Source organism: Heloderma suspectum, chromosome 1 (genome assembly GCF_057233095.1).
Source record: "Heloderma suspectum isolate Gila_16-S chromosome 1, 16-S_ref, whole genome shotgun sequence".
Taxonomy (NCBI): Eukaryota; Metazoa; Chordata; class Lepidosauria; order Squamata; family Helodermatidae; genus Heloderma; species Heloderma suspectum.
The window spans coordinates 153,226,768-153,248,264 of NC_139458.1; the positions used below are offsets into that span (position 1 = coordinate 153,226,768).

The 21,497-nt window shown below is 45.0% G+C and overlaps 1 protein-coding gene across 2 annotated transcripts in view; it reads right to left on the minus strand.

Moving 5' to 3' along the window:
- The window catches only part of SEMA5B (semaphorin 5B), a 511,039-nt gene that overhangs the window by 134,281 nt on the left and 355,261 nt on the right, over nucleotides 1-21,497 (minus strand). For both annotated transcript variants that reach the window (XM_084807291.1, XM_084807299.1), the window contains one exon: nucleotides 6,010-6,072. In XM_084807291.1, the coding sequence (XP_084663417.1) occupies nucleotides 6,010-6,072 (63 nt within the window). The remainder of the gene's footprint in view (nucleotides 1-6,009; nucleotides 6,073-21,497) is intronic.

Here is a 21,497-nt window from a genome sequence, read left to right on the forward strand (position 1 = left end):
AGGCCACGTAGGTTTTGACATCCTGACACACTTGGGGCCACCAAAAATCCGAAGTGACCCCATCTAATGTTTTGGAAAACGCAAAATGCCCAGCAGTGGACAAGTCATGATACTGTCAGAGGACTTTCTCCCTCAGGCTTTTGGAAGGCACATAGACTCTGTGAGTGGTAAAGCAGCCCGCCTTGCAACGAAAAGGGGGTTGGCTTGGTAGCTCCAACCTTCAGACCCAGCTCCGTCACTTTGTTGTGAACAAGAGGATCCTGTGCTTGTTCCATGCGAAGGACCTCTACCCAGGATTGGGGGTCAAATCCAGCGGCCAGACTCTCAGGGGGAAGGATCGGAGTGGAGGAGGGGCTCTCCTCACCCCTTGTCTGTAAGTCCAGCTTACAGGAGAGTGTGTCCACTTGTTGGTTTTCTGTGTCTCTAATGTGGCAGATTTTGAGGTTGAACTGTGAAAAAAAAAGGGACCATCTAATTTGGCATTGATTCATGGCCCTGGCTATCTGGAGGTGTTCCAGATTTCGATGGTCAGTTCTAACTTCAACTGGGTGCTGTGCCCCCTCTAGAAGATGCCAGCACATTTCCAACACCAACTTTATAGCTAAAACTTCCTTTTCCCAGATGGTGTAGTTTCTCTCCGAAAGGGTCAGTTTCCAGGAATGGTAAGCACAGGGCTGCAACTCTTCCCCCTCCTTTCGCAGCTGTAAAAGTATAGCCCCTACAGCAAAATCAGAAGCATCTGTTCGCACTACGAAGGGTTTTTGTGGATTAGGATGTAAAAGAATTGGTTCAGAGTTAAACACTCACTTCAGCTCTTCAAAAGACTGTTGAGTGGAGTCAGACCAGTGGAAGGGTGATTTCTTGCCTTTGAGGTCCGTCAGAGGAGCTGTACGTTTTGCACAGCCAGGCAGGAGCCCAGGAATCTTTGTAAGTCTTTCTTGGTTGATGGAGCCTGCCAGGACAGTATGGCTTGGACTTTCACAGGACCCATTTTGATGCCTTCCACTGAAATCATATAACCCAGGTAGTCCAAGGTTGTCAAATTGAAAGTGCACTTCTCCTGCTTAACAAATAGGCGGTGCTCCCGGAGGTGCTGTAAAATGGCTTTCACATGCCGTTGATGACCCTGGGGATCTTGCGAGTAAATAAGCAAATCATCTAAGTAAATGATGAGGAATTTGTCCAAATAATCCCTGAAAATGTCATTCATGAAACACGAGAATACGCTTGGAGCATTGGCTAACCCAAAGGCCATGACCAAATATTCATACACACCATACCTGCAATGGAACGCTGTCTTCCATTTGTCCCCCTCCCAGATGTGTATCAGATTATAGGGGCCGCTCAGGTCCAATTTGGTGAAAATCTTGGCTTGTCCCTGGCACTCTTGTGGTTTTAATGTTCTATATATTTTAAATTGTTTTATTGTGTGTTGTTTGGTTTTAGTTTTTGTGAACCGCCCAGAGAGCTTCGGCTATTGGGCGGTATAGAAATGAAATAAATAAATAAATGAATGAATTGTCCCTGGCACTCTTAACATCTCAGGGATTAGAGCGAGGGGGTATTTGTCATGTATGGTAATGGCATTTAGGTTTCTGTAATCATGCATGGGATGGAGCTCCCTCAATTTTTTTTTACAAGCAGAGTTGGGGCACCCGCAGGGGAGGTGGAGGGATAAATAAAACCCCACTTCAAATTGGTGCCCAAATACTCCCATAGAGCTCGAAGCTCCAGCTCCGACATGGAGTACAGCTGCCCGGCAGGAATGGGAGCTCCTGGGATCAAATCAATGGCATAATCATAGGGTCAGTGGGGGGGGCAGCTGGTTGGCCTCCTTCTGGTCAAAAACATCCCTGAAAGCAGCATAACTGCTGGGTAGAGACACCAGAGTAGGAGAGCTGCTTTGAGGTGACAGTAACAGTGAGGGAGATGAAGTGGTTAACACTTGAGTCGTCGCAGCTCCAGCTCCTGGGAAGCAATGTTGTTGACAGTAAGGGGATGTAAACTGCACTTGATGAAGCTTCCACTAGATCTGAGGATTGTGCTTTGACAGCCACGATATGTCTAGAACAATTGGGTACTGGGGAACCTTGGCTAGATGAAACTGGATTTGTTCTACGTGTCCCTGGGAACGTAAGGTGACTAGAGTTGTAATCTGAGTGACTGTTCCAGACAAGAGAGGATGCCCATCAATGGTCTCCACCTTCAACAGGGTGGGCAGGAGCAGAGCAGAGATGTTACGTTGTTGAGCAAACTCTTCATCCATAAACTGGTAGTAGCCCCAGAATCTGCAAAGGCCATGACAAGTCCCCCCGACCCACCCACCGGGAATATTGGAGGTGCACAGGAAGTAACAGATGGGACCGAGGAGAGGTGTGTGCAAGCCTTACCCCGGTGGCAGGTGTTACTTCCTCGCTGAAAACTCCCATCAGACTTGGGGGTTGGTCTAGTCAGGCTTGGGGCCAAGAGGTGGTGAGGGAACTGGGGCCTTTGTTTGGGATCGGCAGGCCCTGGCAATGTGTTCTTTCTTCCCATATCTGAAACGCAGACCTTCAGCACGCTGCTCTTCCCGCTCTGCTGGAGACAGCCCGGAGTGGGTTGCTCCCACTTGCATTGGGGTGTCCTCTGCTCCTGCAGCAGAGCTGCTTTGGGGAAGGGGAAGCAGTCTCAGGGGGATGGGAGGAGGTTTGTCCTGGCTGGCAGAGCTTGTCTCCACTTGTCAGCCCCCCTCCAGCCAACTGTCAATCTGCAGGCACGATTGGATGAGCTCAGCCAATGTCAGTGGGCATAGGACCAAGGCTAATTCATCCAAGATCTCATTGTTCAAGCCTTCCAAAAATTGGGCCACAAGAGCTGCATCGTTCCACTGTAAATCCTGCATCAACAAGCAAAAACTCATTGTATAACCTGATACAGTCTTTTCCTTGCTTGAGGTGAGGATTTCCAGGATAGCCATCTCCGCATGAAGGGGGTTGCCAAAAAAACCTGCCATCGCATCAATGAATCCCTGGTAGTTCGCCAACAAGAGGTCATTTGCAAGGAGAAGTGCTGAGGCCCATTTCGCCACCACTCCTGAAAGCAAGTTAATTATAAATCCCATGTCAGGATTCCTTTTGCCCCCACTGAACTTCAAATGCTGAATCAAACACAGACAAGAGGCTTCAGTCTGCAGCTTTTAATCCATTACTTCAGAGGGTCATACAGATGAAAATTCTCAGTGACTCTCAGCCTACAAGGAAATGCCTTTGGCGGGTTCAAAAGGTAGCTAAGAAAGTTGCCCGCCATTTGAAAAGAAGGCGGTCTCACTAGCCTAACTTAAGGAGTGGGGGGAGATCTCTGACTCTCTTGTGAGGTATCTAGGCGCAGCTGTTCACACAAAGCCAATCGGGTAGACCGTCTAAGTTCCACCCTGGCCTTCTCCCTCTTTGCTCTGCATCTGCATCTGGAATCTATTAATTCAGACTCCCCAAACCCCGCCTCTCCCTGTTCGCTATCTCTTATGGGGTGTGTGTGTGTGAAGAGGGACCCTCCTCCTCCAGCTGGACCTTTGAAACCTGAGGAGCCTGCCTATCCATGTCTGGACTAGCCTGGGAAAATACCTCCCCCATGTCTGGAGGTTCTTCTTCAGAATCTGAACTAAAATCCCACTCCCTGCACTCAGAAACACTCCTGACATCCCACACGCATCTGGTCTGCCTGGAAACCTTCTGGCCGTAGGCTCATATATAGTTCTGATTGGGCCCAGAAAGTTGGAAACAGTTCCTTGTCTCCAGCAAACCTCTCCGGCAGTCCAACCGGGCATTTCAGACATGGAGGAATCAGGGGCTGAGTGGGTTGAGCATCTGCTTGTAATGTGGGAACAGCCCCCATCAGTTGATTCAACTGATCGCGAAGAGCCTGGTTCTCTCGCGTCAAGGTGGCTACAGCCTGTTCCACGATGGTTTTGGAGAGGGCTCTCAGAGGAACCGACCGGTGAAACAGGGATTGGAAGGAAAGGAAAGGTGGGAAAAGAGAGAGTTGGACTGCTGGCAAGCTGTCACGATCCTTCGTCCTCCCCCTTCGCAATCAACACACTCCAGGACACAAGGCTTCAGGTGCACTACCTTATTAGTTAACAACCAGGTTCCTTAGAAATGCAACTTCTAGGAAACTCTATGACTACAATGAAAACAGCTAATCTGCACATTTACAAATATCAATAGAGAAGTGGAAGTTAGAGAAGTGCCAGCAGCCTGAACAAGAACTTCTCGGCCAGACTACCTTCAGAGGGATGCCCCTCCCTTATGGTGGCTCCCTCCTACGTGGGCTTTCACACATAGCCAATCTGGTGGAGCATCTGAGCTCCACCTCCAACTTTTCCCGCTTCGCTCTGCAGTGGACCCTAGCATCCCTCAAGTCATGCCCCTCACTCTCCTCCTCCTCTGAAACCTGGGTTCAAATGGAGGAGGAAGGGGGGGGGCATTCAGGTCTTAGGTAGAAGGCCTTGCCATATCTGAGCTCACTAGAGAGGGAGCCTCCCCCTGTTCTGGCTGTTCCCATTCTGAATCTGAGCTGCTAGACATCTCCTCATGCTCAGATTTATCCCTGACACTGAGGAATCTGATCAAAGGAGCCTAGTATAAGGCACTGGTGAGGGTCAAGCATCATCCAGGCCCACTAAATGAAGATTATTAGCAGCCATAGAGTAGTCACTTTGGGGGAGTATGAGAGTGAGGGGAACACACACCCCTTCCAGCTTGATATCGCCAGCCATTGATGGGAGCAGGAGATGGGGAGGGGCAGGGAGGTTGGCTTCCTGCTACCTTGCAGATAGCCTTGGAATAGGATGGAGAGATAGAACCTACTCTATCTCCTTTATGTCAAGGAGATAGAGGTTTGGGGCAGTAGTGTTGGGTGTTCCCTCAATTGATATGATCTGGGTTTGTGGGTTTGGGATATAGTTTGTAGTATTGAGACTGATAGAGGCCTGTTTTGTGGTTGGGACATGAGGAGTGTGGGGCCATTATAAATACAGCGTGAGGCAGAAGGTGTTATGGTGGTAGGAGGCAATGACAGCAGTTGAGTGGAAGGCAACTGAGATGTACATGGATGGTTTCCCCTTCTTGTGCCCCTCCAGCTTTAGTAACTTGGGGAGGGGGAGTGCCTGGAGCCCCATCTATCCTGACAATGCTGCTGATGAATGCCAGGTCAGCTAACTGGAAAGAATGTTTCATTTCTAAACTAATTATGGAAAAGCATGCTGACCTGGCTAACACCACAGAAACATGGTTGCATGAAGGGGGAGATTAACCTCTCTCAGATATATCCAACAGGGTTTTTGGTACAACACCAAGCTCAACTAGAGGGGTGGGGAGAGAGAGTAGCCTTCGTCTGTAAGGATTCTTGTAGGATGCTTGAGAGAGGTGGTGGCATGTTGGGACCTGGGATAATAACATGGCCCCTTTGTGATCCATTTGCAGTCTCAAATGACTCACTGAAAGGATCACCAGGAAACAGATAAGGAAGCTTCCAAGAGAGGCCAGTCTGGCTGATTCTGAAAATAATGGGAAGGACTGCTGGGAAGACAGACTGAACACATACAAATAAAGAATCGCTTCATTAATCCCAACCATCTTCTCTGGAAAGGCACATAGCACCCATGTTTGAAACTAGGGTAGTGGTAATGGGTGGTGTACCTCCATTGTAGCCCAGTCAAGAGATACACCAACTGTACTTGCTGCTAAACACTGCTGCTGAACACTAAAGAAAATCTGTCTTCAGCACCATGTATTCTGTGGTAGAACACTGCTCCTAATCTGACACCATTTAGCGTTTGATTTGTAAGAAATTGTACCTCTTTCAAAAGTGAGCTGTCTTTCATTCTCATGCAAACCAGGTCATTTGTTATGGCAGCATCATTTCAAACATCAGCTGTCAGATGTTTTGTTGTGACTATTTCCAAGTGGTATGAAATCAGTAATTTTAACTATGGGTTCTTTGTATCTAGGGAGAGGTAGGTGGGAAAGATACCTCAGTTTTTCCTTTACTCTGACAGGATCTCCTGGTGTCTTCATCTGAGCCCCATTCTGTTGCCTAGGGAACCAAAACAGACAAGTCATATAACAATACCATGCACTGTTGCTTTTGGCCAACTCTCATTTGGATGAACAGGGGAACTTCTAAAAGTGAGCTATGCTGGCCAATTTGCAGCACGACACTGTGGCAGAATCTCTTGCAGTTTGCATTACTCTTTGCCAAATACAAAGGGAAGGCAATCAATAAAGAGATCAACCTTCTAGGGGCAAAGGCAACACATATGAACACAGGAAAAACATTTTGTTTTGATTTTGATATAAATGCAACACCACTTTATAATTCTGCCTTACCCAACTCTTAAGGACAAGCACTTTTCCAAAGGATTTCCTGTTTGAGAAAATCTCAGGAATGGAGAATGTTCTGAAATTTCAAGTTGCACATATCACACAGTATCAACGAGTTGGGCCAGCTGGCGAAATGTCTGTAAATTTTTTAATGTAAAAAAATTGGTGTAAATTTCAGCTGTAAATAGCACAGATTTGCATATTTTGTGCAAATTACAGCCATAATTTGCACAGTGTGCAAATTTCCACAATTTACAGCTGAAATTTATGTAAATTATGCAAATTTGCACAATTTGCAGCTGGAATTTGCGCGAATCTCTATTTGCGTAAACTGCGGCCGAGACCAAAAAATGCATTAAAAATCCCAGAACTCGGGGAAACTGAGCTTGGCTCACAAAAGCTTGGCTCACAAAAGCAAGCTAAGTCGGGCATGCTGCAGAAGTCCAGTGAGCCCAAAAAGGGCTGGATTTCCTACAGTGAACATCCTGAGATATGGAAGACCCGTGATCCCACATTTGTTTGTTTTTAAAATGTACAGGAGCTGTAGGAAGTGGGTGGGCGGTTGGTCATGAAGCAGATCATGATACTGGGGCTGGAAGAGGGAAATTTAACCCTTTTCCCCTGCACTATTTCCCTGACTAAAAGTGACCAAGTTGCTATTTGTCTTGAATGGAAAGCATACATAGGTACCCACTTGATACTTCTCTGTGTCCTCCACAAGGCAAATAACAACTTGAAGTGGGTTGAATGATTTTAATCAGGAAATAGTTGTTAAATAGGATAGTTGTTAGTTGTTAAATGGGATAGTTGTTAAATCTCCCTCTCCCTGGTGCGGAGTCCCAACCTGATCCCCAGCCCCCATAGCTGGTATTAACTTTCACTTAAAAATCCATGAGATCCTGATCACAGCTCCTCTCCTCCATCAAATCTACTTCAGCCCTTAAACAACTATATCCTTCCAGTTCCGTTTTGTCTCACATTATGACCAAAGCTGTTGTGGTTGAGACCTAGTTCAGGCCAGTTATATGTGGGCAATTGGTTTACCAGCCCTCTCAAGCAATTTGAACCATTTCAAGTAAAAAACAAACAGACACATTATCCAATGCAGATGTTTAAAAGTGGATAAAACATGATATGGAGAAGCACGAAAAACTCACTTTGTGGCCCAGACCATTACACATACCATTACACATAATCACCCTATCTCTCATTGCACTTTGGGAGGTCTGTTACTATGCTCTACTCATAGTGTCCATAGCATCACAGCCTGCAGCATTCCGTAGGCATTCATCTTTCTTAGTACCCTTCTTCTCACCCTAATTTACAGAGGTACTTTTTCCATTTTAATTATGCCCATAACAATTTACTTATTAAAGTATATCCCTTCCTTTTTTCAAGAAGCTCAGTATGATATATAAAGCAGTCACCCCATTTCATCCTCAAAAAAAATCCCATGAGGTAGGTTAGGTTGAGAAAAAAAGCAATAGACCCAAAGTTACCCAATGAAGTTCATGGCTAAACAGGGATTTGAACCCATATCTTGCTGACCCACCCAACACAAAACTCTAACCACTGAGCTTCCCCTTGATGCTCTGATTTCCTTTTTATATATATTTTCCTTGTAAAGGGTAGAGTACTGCAAAGAAGGCCAACATATATAAAGGATACAGAGTAGGGCTTCCAGTCTTAGGACATGAGGAGATTTGTAAGGGAGAAAGCAATTCTTGAGGTATCCTGGTGCTAGGCTGCTAAAGGCTTTAAAGGTTAACACCAGCACTTTGAAACGAGCGTGAAAACTGTTAAATAATTAAAGTGATACAAGATCAAAGTTATATGGCCCAACCATCAGGCCCCAGTTGAAACTCTGGCAGCTGTAGTTTGGACTAATTACAGTTTCCAAAGCATCTTCTAAGACAACGCTATGAAGAGAACATTGCAGTAATCTAGTCAGAATGTGACTAGGACATAAATTACAAAGGCCAGGTCCATTTTTTCTAGGACAGGTGACATCTGGCAAACCAGCTAAAGCTGGTAAAAGGCACTTCTGACCACAAAACTCTAGATCTAACAGCACCTCCAACTACATACCTCATCCTCCATGGAGAGTGCAATTCCATCCAGAACAAGTTGTACACCAATTCCCAAATCAGCAGAGCCCAAAACCCAACTGCAGTTCTTTCTTTTCTAAAGAACTGCTGTACAGCCTCTATCCATATCTTTTTGAACAGATTGCTGCTACCTTGCATTGGTTTATCCCAGACACTTAGTCTCTAGTTCAGTGAAAGTTGGAGACATCTAGGGAAAATACACTGCAGCTTGATCCTAACAAGCCCCTCTCACCTGAAAAAATGTTTGCAGATTAGCAGAAACCATAGCACTCATTTTTTCAAAAATATCTTATGAAAGAGACATTTTGCAGGGAGAAGGTCCAGTGAGACAATGACTTTATCCTGGAAATAAAATCCCCCTAAATTTAAGCAAGACAAAAGCCATCTCATGCCACACTGAGGAAACCAAATGCTCCACTTCACCTCATTCTCCTCTCCTCTCCTCTCCTCTCCTCTCCTCTCCTCTCTCCCTCTCTCTCTCTCTCACACACACACACACATTCTAAAGCAGAAAGAAGATAAAATGCTAGGCTTTTCACACAGCCATCTCTGTTGCTAGCAAGCTGTGATATTTTCTAACCTCAGATCAATTTTTGACAAGCTAAAAGGAAAAACAAAACCCACACTAACAACCTCCAGACGTGAGATGGCTTCTCTTCCCATTTCAGAAACACCCGGCAGCTGCACTCTCCATTACTATCCCATTTTAACTTGACAACACTTGACAGGACAAAATGAAACAAGAACAAAATTGTTTTTTGTTACTTTTAGCAATCAATAGAACTCAGAAGGTAAATACTTTAGTCTCTCTGGGAACAGCACCAATGAAAATGAGAGGACTTCTGTAGGAAAAAAAAAATCTATTTTCGACACACTTAGGTTCATGTCAGGACCAGTATTCCCATAGCTGTGTGTGAGCAACACTGCCCTTAAGTTGTTCTAACCTAACAAGTAACCTAGTGAGAGTCTGGTGATAATAGAAACCCTTGACAACAGAGAAAATTATGGGAACATGTTGCTGGTGACTGCTCCATTAGTCAATTCAACTTTAATTACAGTCAAGGGGACAATTACGTAGAAAGGAAGGGCAAGCTATGTTTTACTAGGCCTCTGAACATGCCTGGGGTATGTTGTGAGGGAAACAGCCAAAGACTGAGAAACCCTGGTACTAAAGAGGAATATTAATGCTGCTGACAAAACAGGACCTGATGAACCTTGACCCTAATAACGATATAACAAACACTGACACAATTCCCCACATCTTCTTCTCTACATTGTATTAGTGTGCTATTCAGGCCTTCTCCTTTTCCTTCAGACCCAAAGTCACTTCTTATCTAGATTTTCCTCATGAATCTTCCTTCATTTAACTTATTTCTTTGGCAGCCATCTTTCTTTTCCCAGTTTCGGTATCTTTATGTTCTTTCAAGAGTAGACACCTTGACACTGGTGGGCTTCGTTATGGGCTCCTACAGACCCAGTCAACTTTTTATGTTACATTATGTAATAAAACATTTGACAATCTTATTTCACCACCCTTTCAATGGGTCCTGTTAGGCTCCTGAGAATCTGAGCTTGAAAGATATTTGTTTCAAGCCCTTCTGTCTACAGAAATACTTTAAAAATGTGACAATGATCCTATTTCCACCACCCCCACTTAATGTTTGCTTATTTAATGCCAACAGCATGATAGATTGAAGAACCTATGAACAGGAACTATAACATTCCTCATAGTTATATACAGAGTTTAAATACAAAAGATAAGACCACAGGGAAGAAGAGGACTTGATAAAGGAGTAATGATGTTACAGGGGAAATCTGATATAAATACTTCCAAGAACATATAAAAAATAAATGGCAAGTTAAGTGAAGAGCTAAGGCATATGGTTAGAACAATTTAAATGAAGGAAGGCAAGAAAATGTAAAAATGAATGATTCCTGCCCTGAATGGGTCAGAACACTGCCTTAACTCTGCTGTGACTTGAGGCAGTGAAAGGCCTCTATAATAAAAATCAAACATAACAATGGAATATTTAAATATTTATGTCCTGCCTATTAACTGAAGTTCTCAAGGCACCTTACAATATATTTAAAATAAAACAGACGATCAGGATGTTGGAGACCCTCACCGGGTAGCATTTCCTCTCCCCAGCTGCTGGTGCTGTCTTTTGCAGCTCCCGGCAGTAGACACAAGAGGTACTGGGGGTTAAAGGTGTTTACAAGCTGTCATCAAGATGTTCAAATGTTATACTTTAGCTAAAACTTATAAATTAATATTTTGTATGGGGGAAATATATGATTACATGCTTTAATTCATGATTACATGCTTTAAAACAACAAGTTTATGCAGTAATTTGTGAGTCTTACAGTCAGTTGCCAGGTTTGGGATCAATTTCAGACTTATCCATCACTGACAGATAATTGAAGAGGCTCTCTCTCAGCCTCTGTCACACGGTTTTCAAGGTCCTCCTTGAGTCAAAATGCCAATAGTACTTTTCGCTATTTTGCCTTACCTAGTGTTTTCAATGAACTGCCATTCAACACAACCTTTATATGGCTATATCAGGAGGGGCAGAGTCCTTGATTCAAATGTCACGGACACCCAACAGGCGACCAAAAAAAGTCTTCTCAAAGCTTGCATGAGATGCTCCATGTTTAAATTTATGGATTTAAAAAGATATCACAACAATTTATAGATGGATTTTTCTGTTTGGTAATGCCTACTGTGTACCCATTTCTCCTTCATATACACACACCCTACCCTAGACTGACACCGTTCATCTTATTCCCAGATACCATTCACCTCATTGTTATGCACATACTGCCCATTCACACACAAAGGGGGCTAGGGATAGGTGACAGAAATGACAGGTAACTGGGGTTGAAGGGGAAGAAGCCAAGCTTCTCAGCTGTTCTTGTTTCCATCCCCTTCCTGGTAAAGTGCACTCATCCTCTTCCTCTCCTTCTCCACTCATGCTTAGACCAGACAACAGTTAGAATAAACCACAGCTTCCAAAATTCACATGTCGCAGGAAACTGCAGGGATTTTTTTTAAGTGGAAGTATAAGCATACAACCACCTCTTCTTATGAGCAGAACTGGAGAAAAGGGGAGGCAGAAATGCATGAGCCTGAAGCTCAGGCCCAGGGTTAGCTTCCTTGCTGCCTAAAGTAGAACTCGTGCTGCCACGCAACCCTCCCTGCTTCCCTTCCTGCTGTTGCCACTACTGCTCATGTGCCCATCCCCCTTACCTTTCTTGCTGTGTGGGGGTTCTCATGAGATCTCACAGGAGCTCTCGGGAGATCTTGCAAGTGGCTCCGGGCCTCTCACAAGGTCTCTGTACATGGCCAAGATCTCACAGGATACATACAAGATCTTGCGATAGATCCAGAGCCCCACAGCAACAAAGGGCCAGTGGCTGCTCCATGGCATTTGCTGGAGCAAATGCCACGGTTGGGAAGCAGCCAGCTGGGCTCTCTAGAGCACCCGCTGAAAGTGGCGGTTAGTTCTCCAGGCTGGGGTGGGGCACAATTCACGACTCTTCCAGCTCTGCCGCTTCATGCAGGTGCCTCACCCTGCTTCATGGGTGGACTGGCCCTGTTGAGGTTCACTGCAAAATATTCTTATAAAGGGAAACATCTACAGTTGTTTCCCATTACATCTACAGTTCAGATGTAACCGTTTCCTGTTACATCTGAATTGGGCCTTTGTCAGCCTCAGTCCTTGATCTGTAATATGTGGATAACAATGACTGACCTCTCTTATAAGATTGTTGTAAGAATTATCATATCATAAACATTGCATATCAAATGTCTGAGCACTATAAAGTGAACCTGCCTGGGGTTTAAGAAGTTGTTCTGTTAGGCCTCTGATGCAATGGGGGCTAGTGAGGTTTGGGTTACAGGGTTCTGTTGCAGGTCAGATGTCTACCCAAGGTTTGAGGTAAGGCAGGCTTCTCAGGGAGGTGGGAACGGGAACAGAAAAGCACCTTGCAGAGCTCCAATTGGTGCTACGGCTGGAAGCCAGACACGGTTGTCTGTATGTCCCTCCAACAAGGAACAGATTGAGACTGAGCCTTAAGTAGAGATTTAGCTTCCTTTATGCTGGTTGATCCCACCGCCACACTGACTTGAGGCTTTGTCTCTTAAAGGCTCCTAGTTTGTTTTAGCAGCCAACATGCTAGACTCTTCATCGCTAGAGTCCTCAAGAGTGAGAGGATGGCAATATGACCTCCTCAGAATGCAGGGGGACAAGTCCCTGGGGTCTTCTTGGAGAACTGGATCCTATGATGCTTCATGATGCCTTTCTGTAACTGAATCATCTCCCTGAACTGTTAACTCAGGAGCCTCTTCTTCTAAGGCTGAGAGGTCAGGATCCTCCAAGGGCGAGGTTCTGGTTCATGACAGATCTTCAGGGGAAGCTCTTCTCTTAGTTCCACTGTCATTGGAGGCACATTTGGTAGGAGTACTAGACAGGGCCTTCTCAGTGGTCACTCCTGGACACCAGAACTCCATGCCAAGATAGACAAGGTTAGCTCCCTCTTTGTTGTCCTTCCATCAGCAGGTGAAGGCTTTTTTACTCAGGCAGACCTTTAGCATGCAAGTTGGTTTGTTGCTCAAGGGGCTTTTAACTGGTTGGGTGTTGTTTCTTTTCTTGTTTCATCCTTTTCCTGTTGTATTTTCATTTATGTTTTTAATGTATTTTTATGTTATGTTTTAATTAATATTCTGTTTCTAATGAATATTTCAATACTGTTAGCTGCCTTGAGTGCCATTTTTGACAGAAGGGGAGGTATAAATTAAATGCATTAATCACACTATAAATCAGTTATGATCACATTGTAAGCCCCCATGAGCATTTATGGAAAAGAAGAATATAGCAATTAGTATTTCTCAGCAAACTACAGTAATGACTCTTTACACGCTTAAGAAATCTTTACACCATGACTCTGCAGCTCTGAAAAATCTTTGCTATAATTAACAGTAAGCAAATTCATCAACGTGCATCAGCAGAGAGGGTGACGTGGATACAGATATGGGAGACTGCCCATTTCCTCTAACTTAATAGCACTCTGCAGGTGTTCTTCTTTCAGTGTTGAATGTGAGAAGAGGAGCACTCCAGCCCCACCCCCTCATCCGTCACCCTCTACACATGGAGGGTGGCAGTCTGAACAGGAAATCCTCCTCTATCTGTGAAGGTTCTCCATGCAATTAACGATCCTGATTTTCCAAGGTTCTTAACTGTGGAGAACTGCTATGGATACAGGAGGCTCTCCTGTTCAGACTGTCACCCTCAACGCATCCAGAACAATGGAGGGGCTGTGGCTCAAGCACTCTTCACGTTACACATTCATTCAACATGGAAGGAAGAATGCCTGAAGAGCGCTCCTGCCCCATGTAAGCATGGGGAAGAAATACATTTCAACTCATTTTTGATGAAAATGTATTAAATTCACACCTCCTGGAACTGAATGTGGTCCACTGAATGCTGTCCACACATTCACACATTTCTGAACTTGCAGTGTGATTTAGTCAACAACAAAAATGCATTAAAATGTGTACATTTGGAAAACGTGCAAGAAAAAAAATCTGTATTTTTTTTTAAAGTGCACAAACATTTTGACAAATGGGAAAGAAATGTGTACCATTGAAAAACACAGACAAAAATATGCACAAATTTCCATGAAGAAAACAAGCTCACAACCCAATACAGACCCAAGCATTGAGATGGAAATCTGAGAACCTCAACAAGATTGAGCTAGGCAGATCCATACAACCCTAGTGCATTTATTTATTACATTTCTATACCACCCAATAGCCAACAACAGACATTGAAAGACTAAAATGCCTGGGAAAATAAGGTATTCACCTGGTGCTGAAAAGACCATAATGCAGGCACCAGGTGAGCCTCTCTGGGGAGCTCATTCCACAACTGGGGTGCCACACCAGAAAAGGCCCTCTTCTTAGTAGCTACCTACCTCACTTCATTTGACTGGGGCTCCCCAAAAGGGCTCTGACGACTATCTTAGGGTCCAGGCAAGTATATATGGGAGGAGATGATCCTTCAAGTAGACAAGATACATGGGAAAACAGGGCTCTTTCAAACCCTATTGCAAACCATGCATGCCGCAATAGTACATTACATCTATGTACTCTGAAGTATGTACCCCTAGTTTGTTCAAAATATGTATAACCTAAAGAGAAGGTTCTTTAGGGAAGTGACAGATTGTGTGAAGGAGAAAATATTTTGTAAAAATAAGGAAATGGCCATGAGTGTAACAAATGGCAACTCTGAAGGGTGTTTTCTGGTAAACAATGGTAAGGGAATATGAGGGGCAATAGAGAAAATGGGGGAACAGAGAACCAAGAAAGCTGGTGAGGGAATGAAAAGAAAGCAAAGGATAGTCTTAATTAATAATCTTGTCAGGGGGCCCTAGCCGGACTCTTTCAGTCTACTCCAGTAGCCAACTCCAGACACAGACAAAGGATTCTTTTCAAGGCTTTATTCCTTTTACAACTTAACTCTATCACCAGCGACTAAGCTATGAACAGCAAAGTAATCTATGCCCCGGGTTGGAAACAGTTGGTCCCCGTTTGAACGAGAATTACTTGCAGACCCTGAACTTATAGGCTAGGGAGAGTTCCTCCCCTTTTCCCTTGGGTCCTCTGGACGCGACCATTGCTTGCACGCCAAATGGGTGCTACGCCTCCTTTCCGCGCCCTCCATAGCTCGTTGCTCTTTGCGTCTGCGTCGAGCATCCAGCCAGCCCTCCTCCCACGCTCTTTCACTCCCAGGACTACTATCTATGTCTGGAATGCCAGCGGGAGGAATCTCTGCCTGCTGCAGGGCCTGGGAGGGATGAGCGCGCTCCTGTCCCACAGACGGCTGTTCCTCCTCAGAATCAGAACTGCTCTGAGGTTCTATGGGCTCAGTGTCCACCCTGACATATCTGTTCCAAAGCAGGTTAACATGGCCCTCATCTGTAAATACTTCTAGATTTGCCAAATGCAAAATGTCCTTTAGGAATCAAATTTAATTCAGATGGAGCCACACACTAGAAATAAATGGAACACAATCCACATGTACCACCAATATCTGCATTTGTACCATTGTCAATGATGCAAAACTCCCATTGACTTTGGCTTTGTTAAGTTCAACAGCTATACACAATTCAGCTCCGTGTTTGTGCCAGCCAGAATAAGCATCTAAAGAACTCCTGTTGGTCCCATTTGGTCTAGATGAACTGATTTTGAACACTGTTAAGGGTCCCTTTAAAAAAAAAAAGAATGAAAGAGGCTATAAGAAAGCGAGTTACATTTCTGAGTGAATCTGAAAAATGAAACCCAGTTTCAGTTCCTGAGTTCTTTAATTACAAACTTACCCATCTGCTATAATTCTTGCTTATGTTAAATATGTGTTTCCACACAAGCTGCTCCTAGTCTGCAGCCAGGCTCAGAACCAGACTGTTCTCTTTAGTTTTCCATTAAGCCATTACATGGATGGAGGGAGAGATGGACGGACGGATGTTGTGGCATGGTCCTGCAAGTTTAAGATGCTGAGAGCCAAATGTAATGGTTGGAAGAATAAAAGATAGGGACAGACCTATGGGGACGTCTTAGGTCATGTGCCCTACTTTTCAGTCAATCCACAGCAAATACACAAAAAAGCTCACTCAATATGCTTAGCAGGATATGTTAATTCTATGCTTGTTTGACTTAGAATATTGGTTGCCAGCTTGCACTGAGTCATGCATGTGTGAGGGAGGGCAGGAGGTGGAGTAACATGACAGCTATTTCACACTGGAGACCTGGGCTGGCAGAGTAGCTTCTCTTCCATGTATCTTCCTTTCCAACAAATTGCACAGATCTCTAGTAAAGCATAATCCGGGGGGGGGGGGGGGTTCACCTCTATCACTGAGGCATGGCAAAACACAGTTTCCAATATTTCCTTGTTCCAAAACACAAACATCTATCTTCCACTGAATTAGTATTTGCTGTTGTTTTCACTGCTTCATTTTGAGTTTGCCATTTCTTAGGAGAAGCCTCTGCTGTGTGGATTGAATGAAAAGCTGAGTTCCTGGAAAACACAGAAGTAGGATAGATACCAATATAGTCCAACTGCATCAACTGGCAGGATTTCCTACACCTAAATCATCTCCATCAGATGCTCTCACACTTCAGTGCTTGAAAGCATTCAAAGACAAGATTCCTGTTCTTCACGGCCCAAAAGAAAGTGGGTGGGTAATTGTATTGCCCCTGCAGTAGGCTTCGAACTCTTAATTTAGAGTTGCCAAGATAGTGATAAATCAGATCCAGGTTTACTTACGAGGAGTACTTTATTGAGTAACTTACAGCACACAGGTGTACTCAATGGTTAGATCAGACAGCTTCTCTGAACCCAGAGCCATGGGGTAAAATGGGTTTTATACCATACATGTTAGCAGTGAGGCAGCATGACAAGAGCAAGCGTTAATTAACATTCATTCCCAGCATAGACTAACAATGCTCGTTCAGAAGGGAAACTTTCCCAACACAGACACTTGCAGTTTTAAGGCAAACAAGCCTCACTTCCCAGGCACATCTTGATAAGACACCCCAGCTCATTAGTATGGAATGTGCTGAGGCCGCTTTATCGACCTCTGACTCATCCTGGTAAATCAAGAGACCTGTTAGGGAAAACAGCAGCCAACTGACTAAAGTCAGAGAGCATTATGGATCATCTAAACCCCTCTAAAACTACTGATAGCTTGGTTCAGGCCTGGGGCCTTCAGTAATAGCAGTGGGAGTTGCCTGCTATCTTGCAGTGGCCACAAGTCAGCAAGGCACTTCAGCAGTGACTTCAGCAGGACTCTTAACACTTTGCTCAACAAGAAGCAGAACTGGGTATGGTGTATACTTGCACACACACAATATATATATACTTTGTACAACACAACAACTTCCTTGAAATTATTCTGCAAGATTTCTAAAGACCTTCATTGCATTATGCTGCCTCTATTGCATCTGCAGAGTGCTGTCCCAGGAGGCTGTTCCAAGTGGTCCAGAGCCTGGTGGGTCCAGTTGCTCCGGAACCGCTGGAACATTCTAAGGCCTCCTGTGAGGCCTTGGCAAGGCACTTTGCAGATAAAATTGATTGGATTAGGAGTGTTATTCCATGTGCTGTGGATACAGTTAGTGAGCAGGAGGCAGTCTATGGCACACCGGTTTTGTGGGATCGGTTCCAGCTTCTTCCTTCTGATGAAGTGGACAAGGTGCTTTCGTCTGTAAGGCCGACCACCTGCTTACTTGATCCTTGCCCATCTTGGCTCATTATGAGCTGCAGAGAGAGGCTGGGTGAGGGGATCAAGGCAGTGGTGAATGCCTCCCTTGATGAGGGAGTGATGCCATCAGCCCTCAAGGAGGCAGTGATAAGACCGCTTTTAAAAAAGCCCTCCTTGGATCCCCAAGTTCTGAACAACTTTCGCCCAGTCTTGAATCTGCCTTTTTTGGGCAAGGTGATTGAGCAGGTGGTGGTGATGCAGTTGAAGGCATCCATTTCAGTCGGGCTTCAGGCCTGGGCATGGGACAGAAACGGCCTTGGTCGCCTTGGTGGATGATATGAGGAGGGCTCTGGATAGGGGCGAATGCGCCTTCCTTCTTCTTGATCTCTCAGCAGCTTTTGATACCGTTGACCACGGTATCCTCCTGGACCGCCTGGAGGGCTTGGGCATTGGAGACACCGTATTACAGTGGTTCCAGTCCTTCTTCTCCGGCAGGTACCAGAGGGTAGCACTGGGAGAGGAGGTTTCGGGCCCATGGCCGCTCACTTGTGGGATGCCACAGGGTTCCATCCTCTCCCCGATGCTATTTAACATCTATCTGAAGCCACTGGGGGCTATCATCAGGAGGTTTGGGGTGCGGTGTCATCAGTATGTGGATGACACGCAGCTCTACCTCTCATTCAAATCTTCACCAAGGTTGGCCGTAGAATCTCTGTCCAAATGTCTGGAGACAGTGAGTGCTGGATGGGGAGGAATAAGCTGAAGCTGAATCCTGACAAGACCGAGGTACCTTTGGTGGGAGATAAGAGGAGGTTGGGGGATGCTGACCTGGTGTTGAATGGGGAATGGTTACCCTTGAAAGACCAGGTCCGCAGCTTGGGGGTCATCTTAGACTCCCAGCTGTCCATGGAGGCTCAGGTGTCAGCTGTGAGCCAGACAGCACTGTACCAACTCCATCTGATACGGTGGCTGCACCCCTACCTTCCCGACCATCTGCTCCCATAGGTAGTACATGCCCTGGTCTCCTCTCATCTAGACTACTGTAATGAGCTCTACGTGGGTTTACCCTTGAAGACGGTTCGGAAGGTGCAGATGGTACAGAACGCGGCAGCTTGCCTGATTAAAGGCAGCCGCCGGCGAGATCACATCACTCCAGTGCTGAAGGAGCTGCACTGGCTACCACTTGTTTTCCAGGCCAAATTCAAGGTGTTGGTTTTGACCTTTAAAACCCTATATGGCTCTGGCCCAGCCTATCTCAAGGAGCGCCTCCAGCAACACCAGATAGGCTGCTCAAAAAGATCAGCCTCGGATGGCCTTCTCTCTGTCCCATCAGCCAGGACAGCTAGGCTGGTGAGGACGAGGGAGAGGGCCTCTCTGTGGTGGCTCCCACTCTGTGGAACTCCCTCCCTAGGGAACTCCACCATGCCCCCTCTTTAATGAGCTTCCGCCATGCATTAAAAACATGGTAGTTCAGGCAGGCATTTGGGGTGGGCTAGGGTAATTTTAGAAATCTGATGTTTTTAATGTTGAATTTTATTGTGTAAACTGTTTTTATTGCTGTACATCGCCTGGCCAGATGGGTGATTAACAAATTTAATAAATAAATAAATTCAAAAGACTAACTTTTAGCAAAAACACACACAAAAACCCAATAACAATGTGAAGAAAACTATTTTGATTTCTTAGGATCCTATTGTTGCAATCACATGTTTCTGTGATGCAAGGTGGCTAACTTTTTCTCCTCTCATGGATATGGTAGAGCTTGACAGTTGTTGTGAACAATGCAAGATGAGTAATGGACAATTGCGTCCTGTAATATTTTCTCCACTTCATATGGAACCTATCTTAGAAGTCATTCTTACCTATATGTGTGAGGGGGGGATGAAGATCTTGCACTAGGATGCAGCTAACGAAGTTTTTGAACTAACATCTTGCCTGGAAACTACCACTGCTTGCACTTTGTGTGAACTCCTATAATACATAGTCATTATGTATATGTGAAAATAAACAGATGAAAAATACACCCTGTCTCTAGTACTACTCATCGTAAATCCTAGCCTAGCTCTTTCACTATTTTTTTTTACTTTGCTTTTATACTGTAGTTTAAAATTGTGTGTTTGTGTATGTGTGTGTGTGTGTGTGTGTGAGAGAGGGAGGGAGGGAGGGAGAGAAAGAGGGAGGGGGAGAGGGAGAGGGAGAGAGAGAGTATCCAAAAGAATCTAGGCCTCTTCTTCGTACAGAACTTACTAGGCAGGAAGTGTCCTGCTATGGCTGGGACAAGCTCAGGCCTCGGGGAAACTATGAGGCAAATCGTTCTAGCAAAGTCCAAAGGCAGGCAGAGATAAGAAGCACAGTCAAGAAGAAGGGCAATCCAAAAGCAGATTCTGAGGCAGAACCAAAATTAAGCACAGGCAAGCAGTCCAAATCAAGTTCAATCCAAGGGTCTTAACAGGAGTCCAGAGGTCAGCATCACAAGAAATCGGTCCAAAAAGAAGCAAGTCTAGGAAAACTGAGAGCTCATCTAGTCAAGTCTCCCACCCCACCCCCAGGTACAGCGGCAAGTCATTAGTCCTGGCTTCAGTCTCCCTACTTCAAGGAGGCCTTGCTCTCAAGTAGTCTCTTACTCTTGAGTCTGGTTGCTTCAGGACTTGAGGCATGCACTTTGACTCTGAATGATGGCCTGGGCCTCCACTTTCTGTAGCCAACGTGTGCTAAGTTTGGCCAGATGCTCAGCCTCCTTCTCTGACTCCGTAGGCAAGATACAGCCCTTGGGGTCCCTATCCAGGGGCTCCTCCTCCTTGACCATTGCTGAAAGCCCTGATGTAGTTTCTCCAAAGTTGCTGGAGATGCCTCAGGTATCACTGGAGTCAGGGGGTACCATAGGATCTTTAGGCACTGCAATGTCAGGGTCTTCATCCAAAGAGTCATCTGGACCTGGGTCTGGATCAGGCATGACACCAAGTTCTGTTACACTTGAAGTGGAAAAATACCACTTGCATTGTTATCATGGGAATGTGTTGCTGAGGTGCTGAGAGTCACATAGGCAAAAGGATGTAGTGATTGAATTAGTGCTAGAGGACAGTGGCTGATTAACTTACTGTGCATGAGTCACAATGCCCTTGCCTCTGGAAACTGGAAAATTTCCTTTGAAGGAAGTTTGTAGCCCCTTGACTCAGAGCTGCACCAAATGCTGACCAAAGCTTATGTCGTGTGCCTTCTTTACTTGTTTGTATAAATACCAAAGTCGCCTATTGTTCTGGGTCCAGTCCCAAGGGGCCATGTTGGCAACTCTTGACTGCACCACACCTTGGTGTTCTGGAAATAAACATCTGCTCAAACAAAAATTGGTGTCTGTTCTCTGGCCGAGCCCAGCAGAAGGTAATATTCTGCAACACACTCCCAGCGGCATATGTTCAAGTAAAGGTGTGTAAATTTGCCCTGTAAGTTTGAAGTGGAACATCAGCTATTCTTCTCAGCAGTTTCATTATTCTCTCTTATGCATTAAATATTACAGCTCTCTAAAAATAATATATATATTTTAAAAACCTAAGATATGTGATAATTTTGCAACTATGCCTAAAAAGGGCTAGTGCAGGGTTTCAGCACATAACAAAATTGAATACATATTATACTAGACAAATTATAGATCACTGCTGTATTCAAAGACATCAATGAGGGATGGCACTGGAGTTACATTAGTTTTTGATGGTCACTGAAGAGAGGTGAATTCAGTTAACCATTTCCTATTAAATAGTTCCAAAATCCTTCACATGAA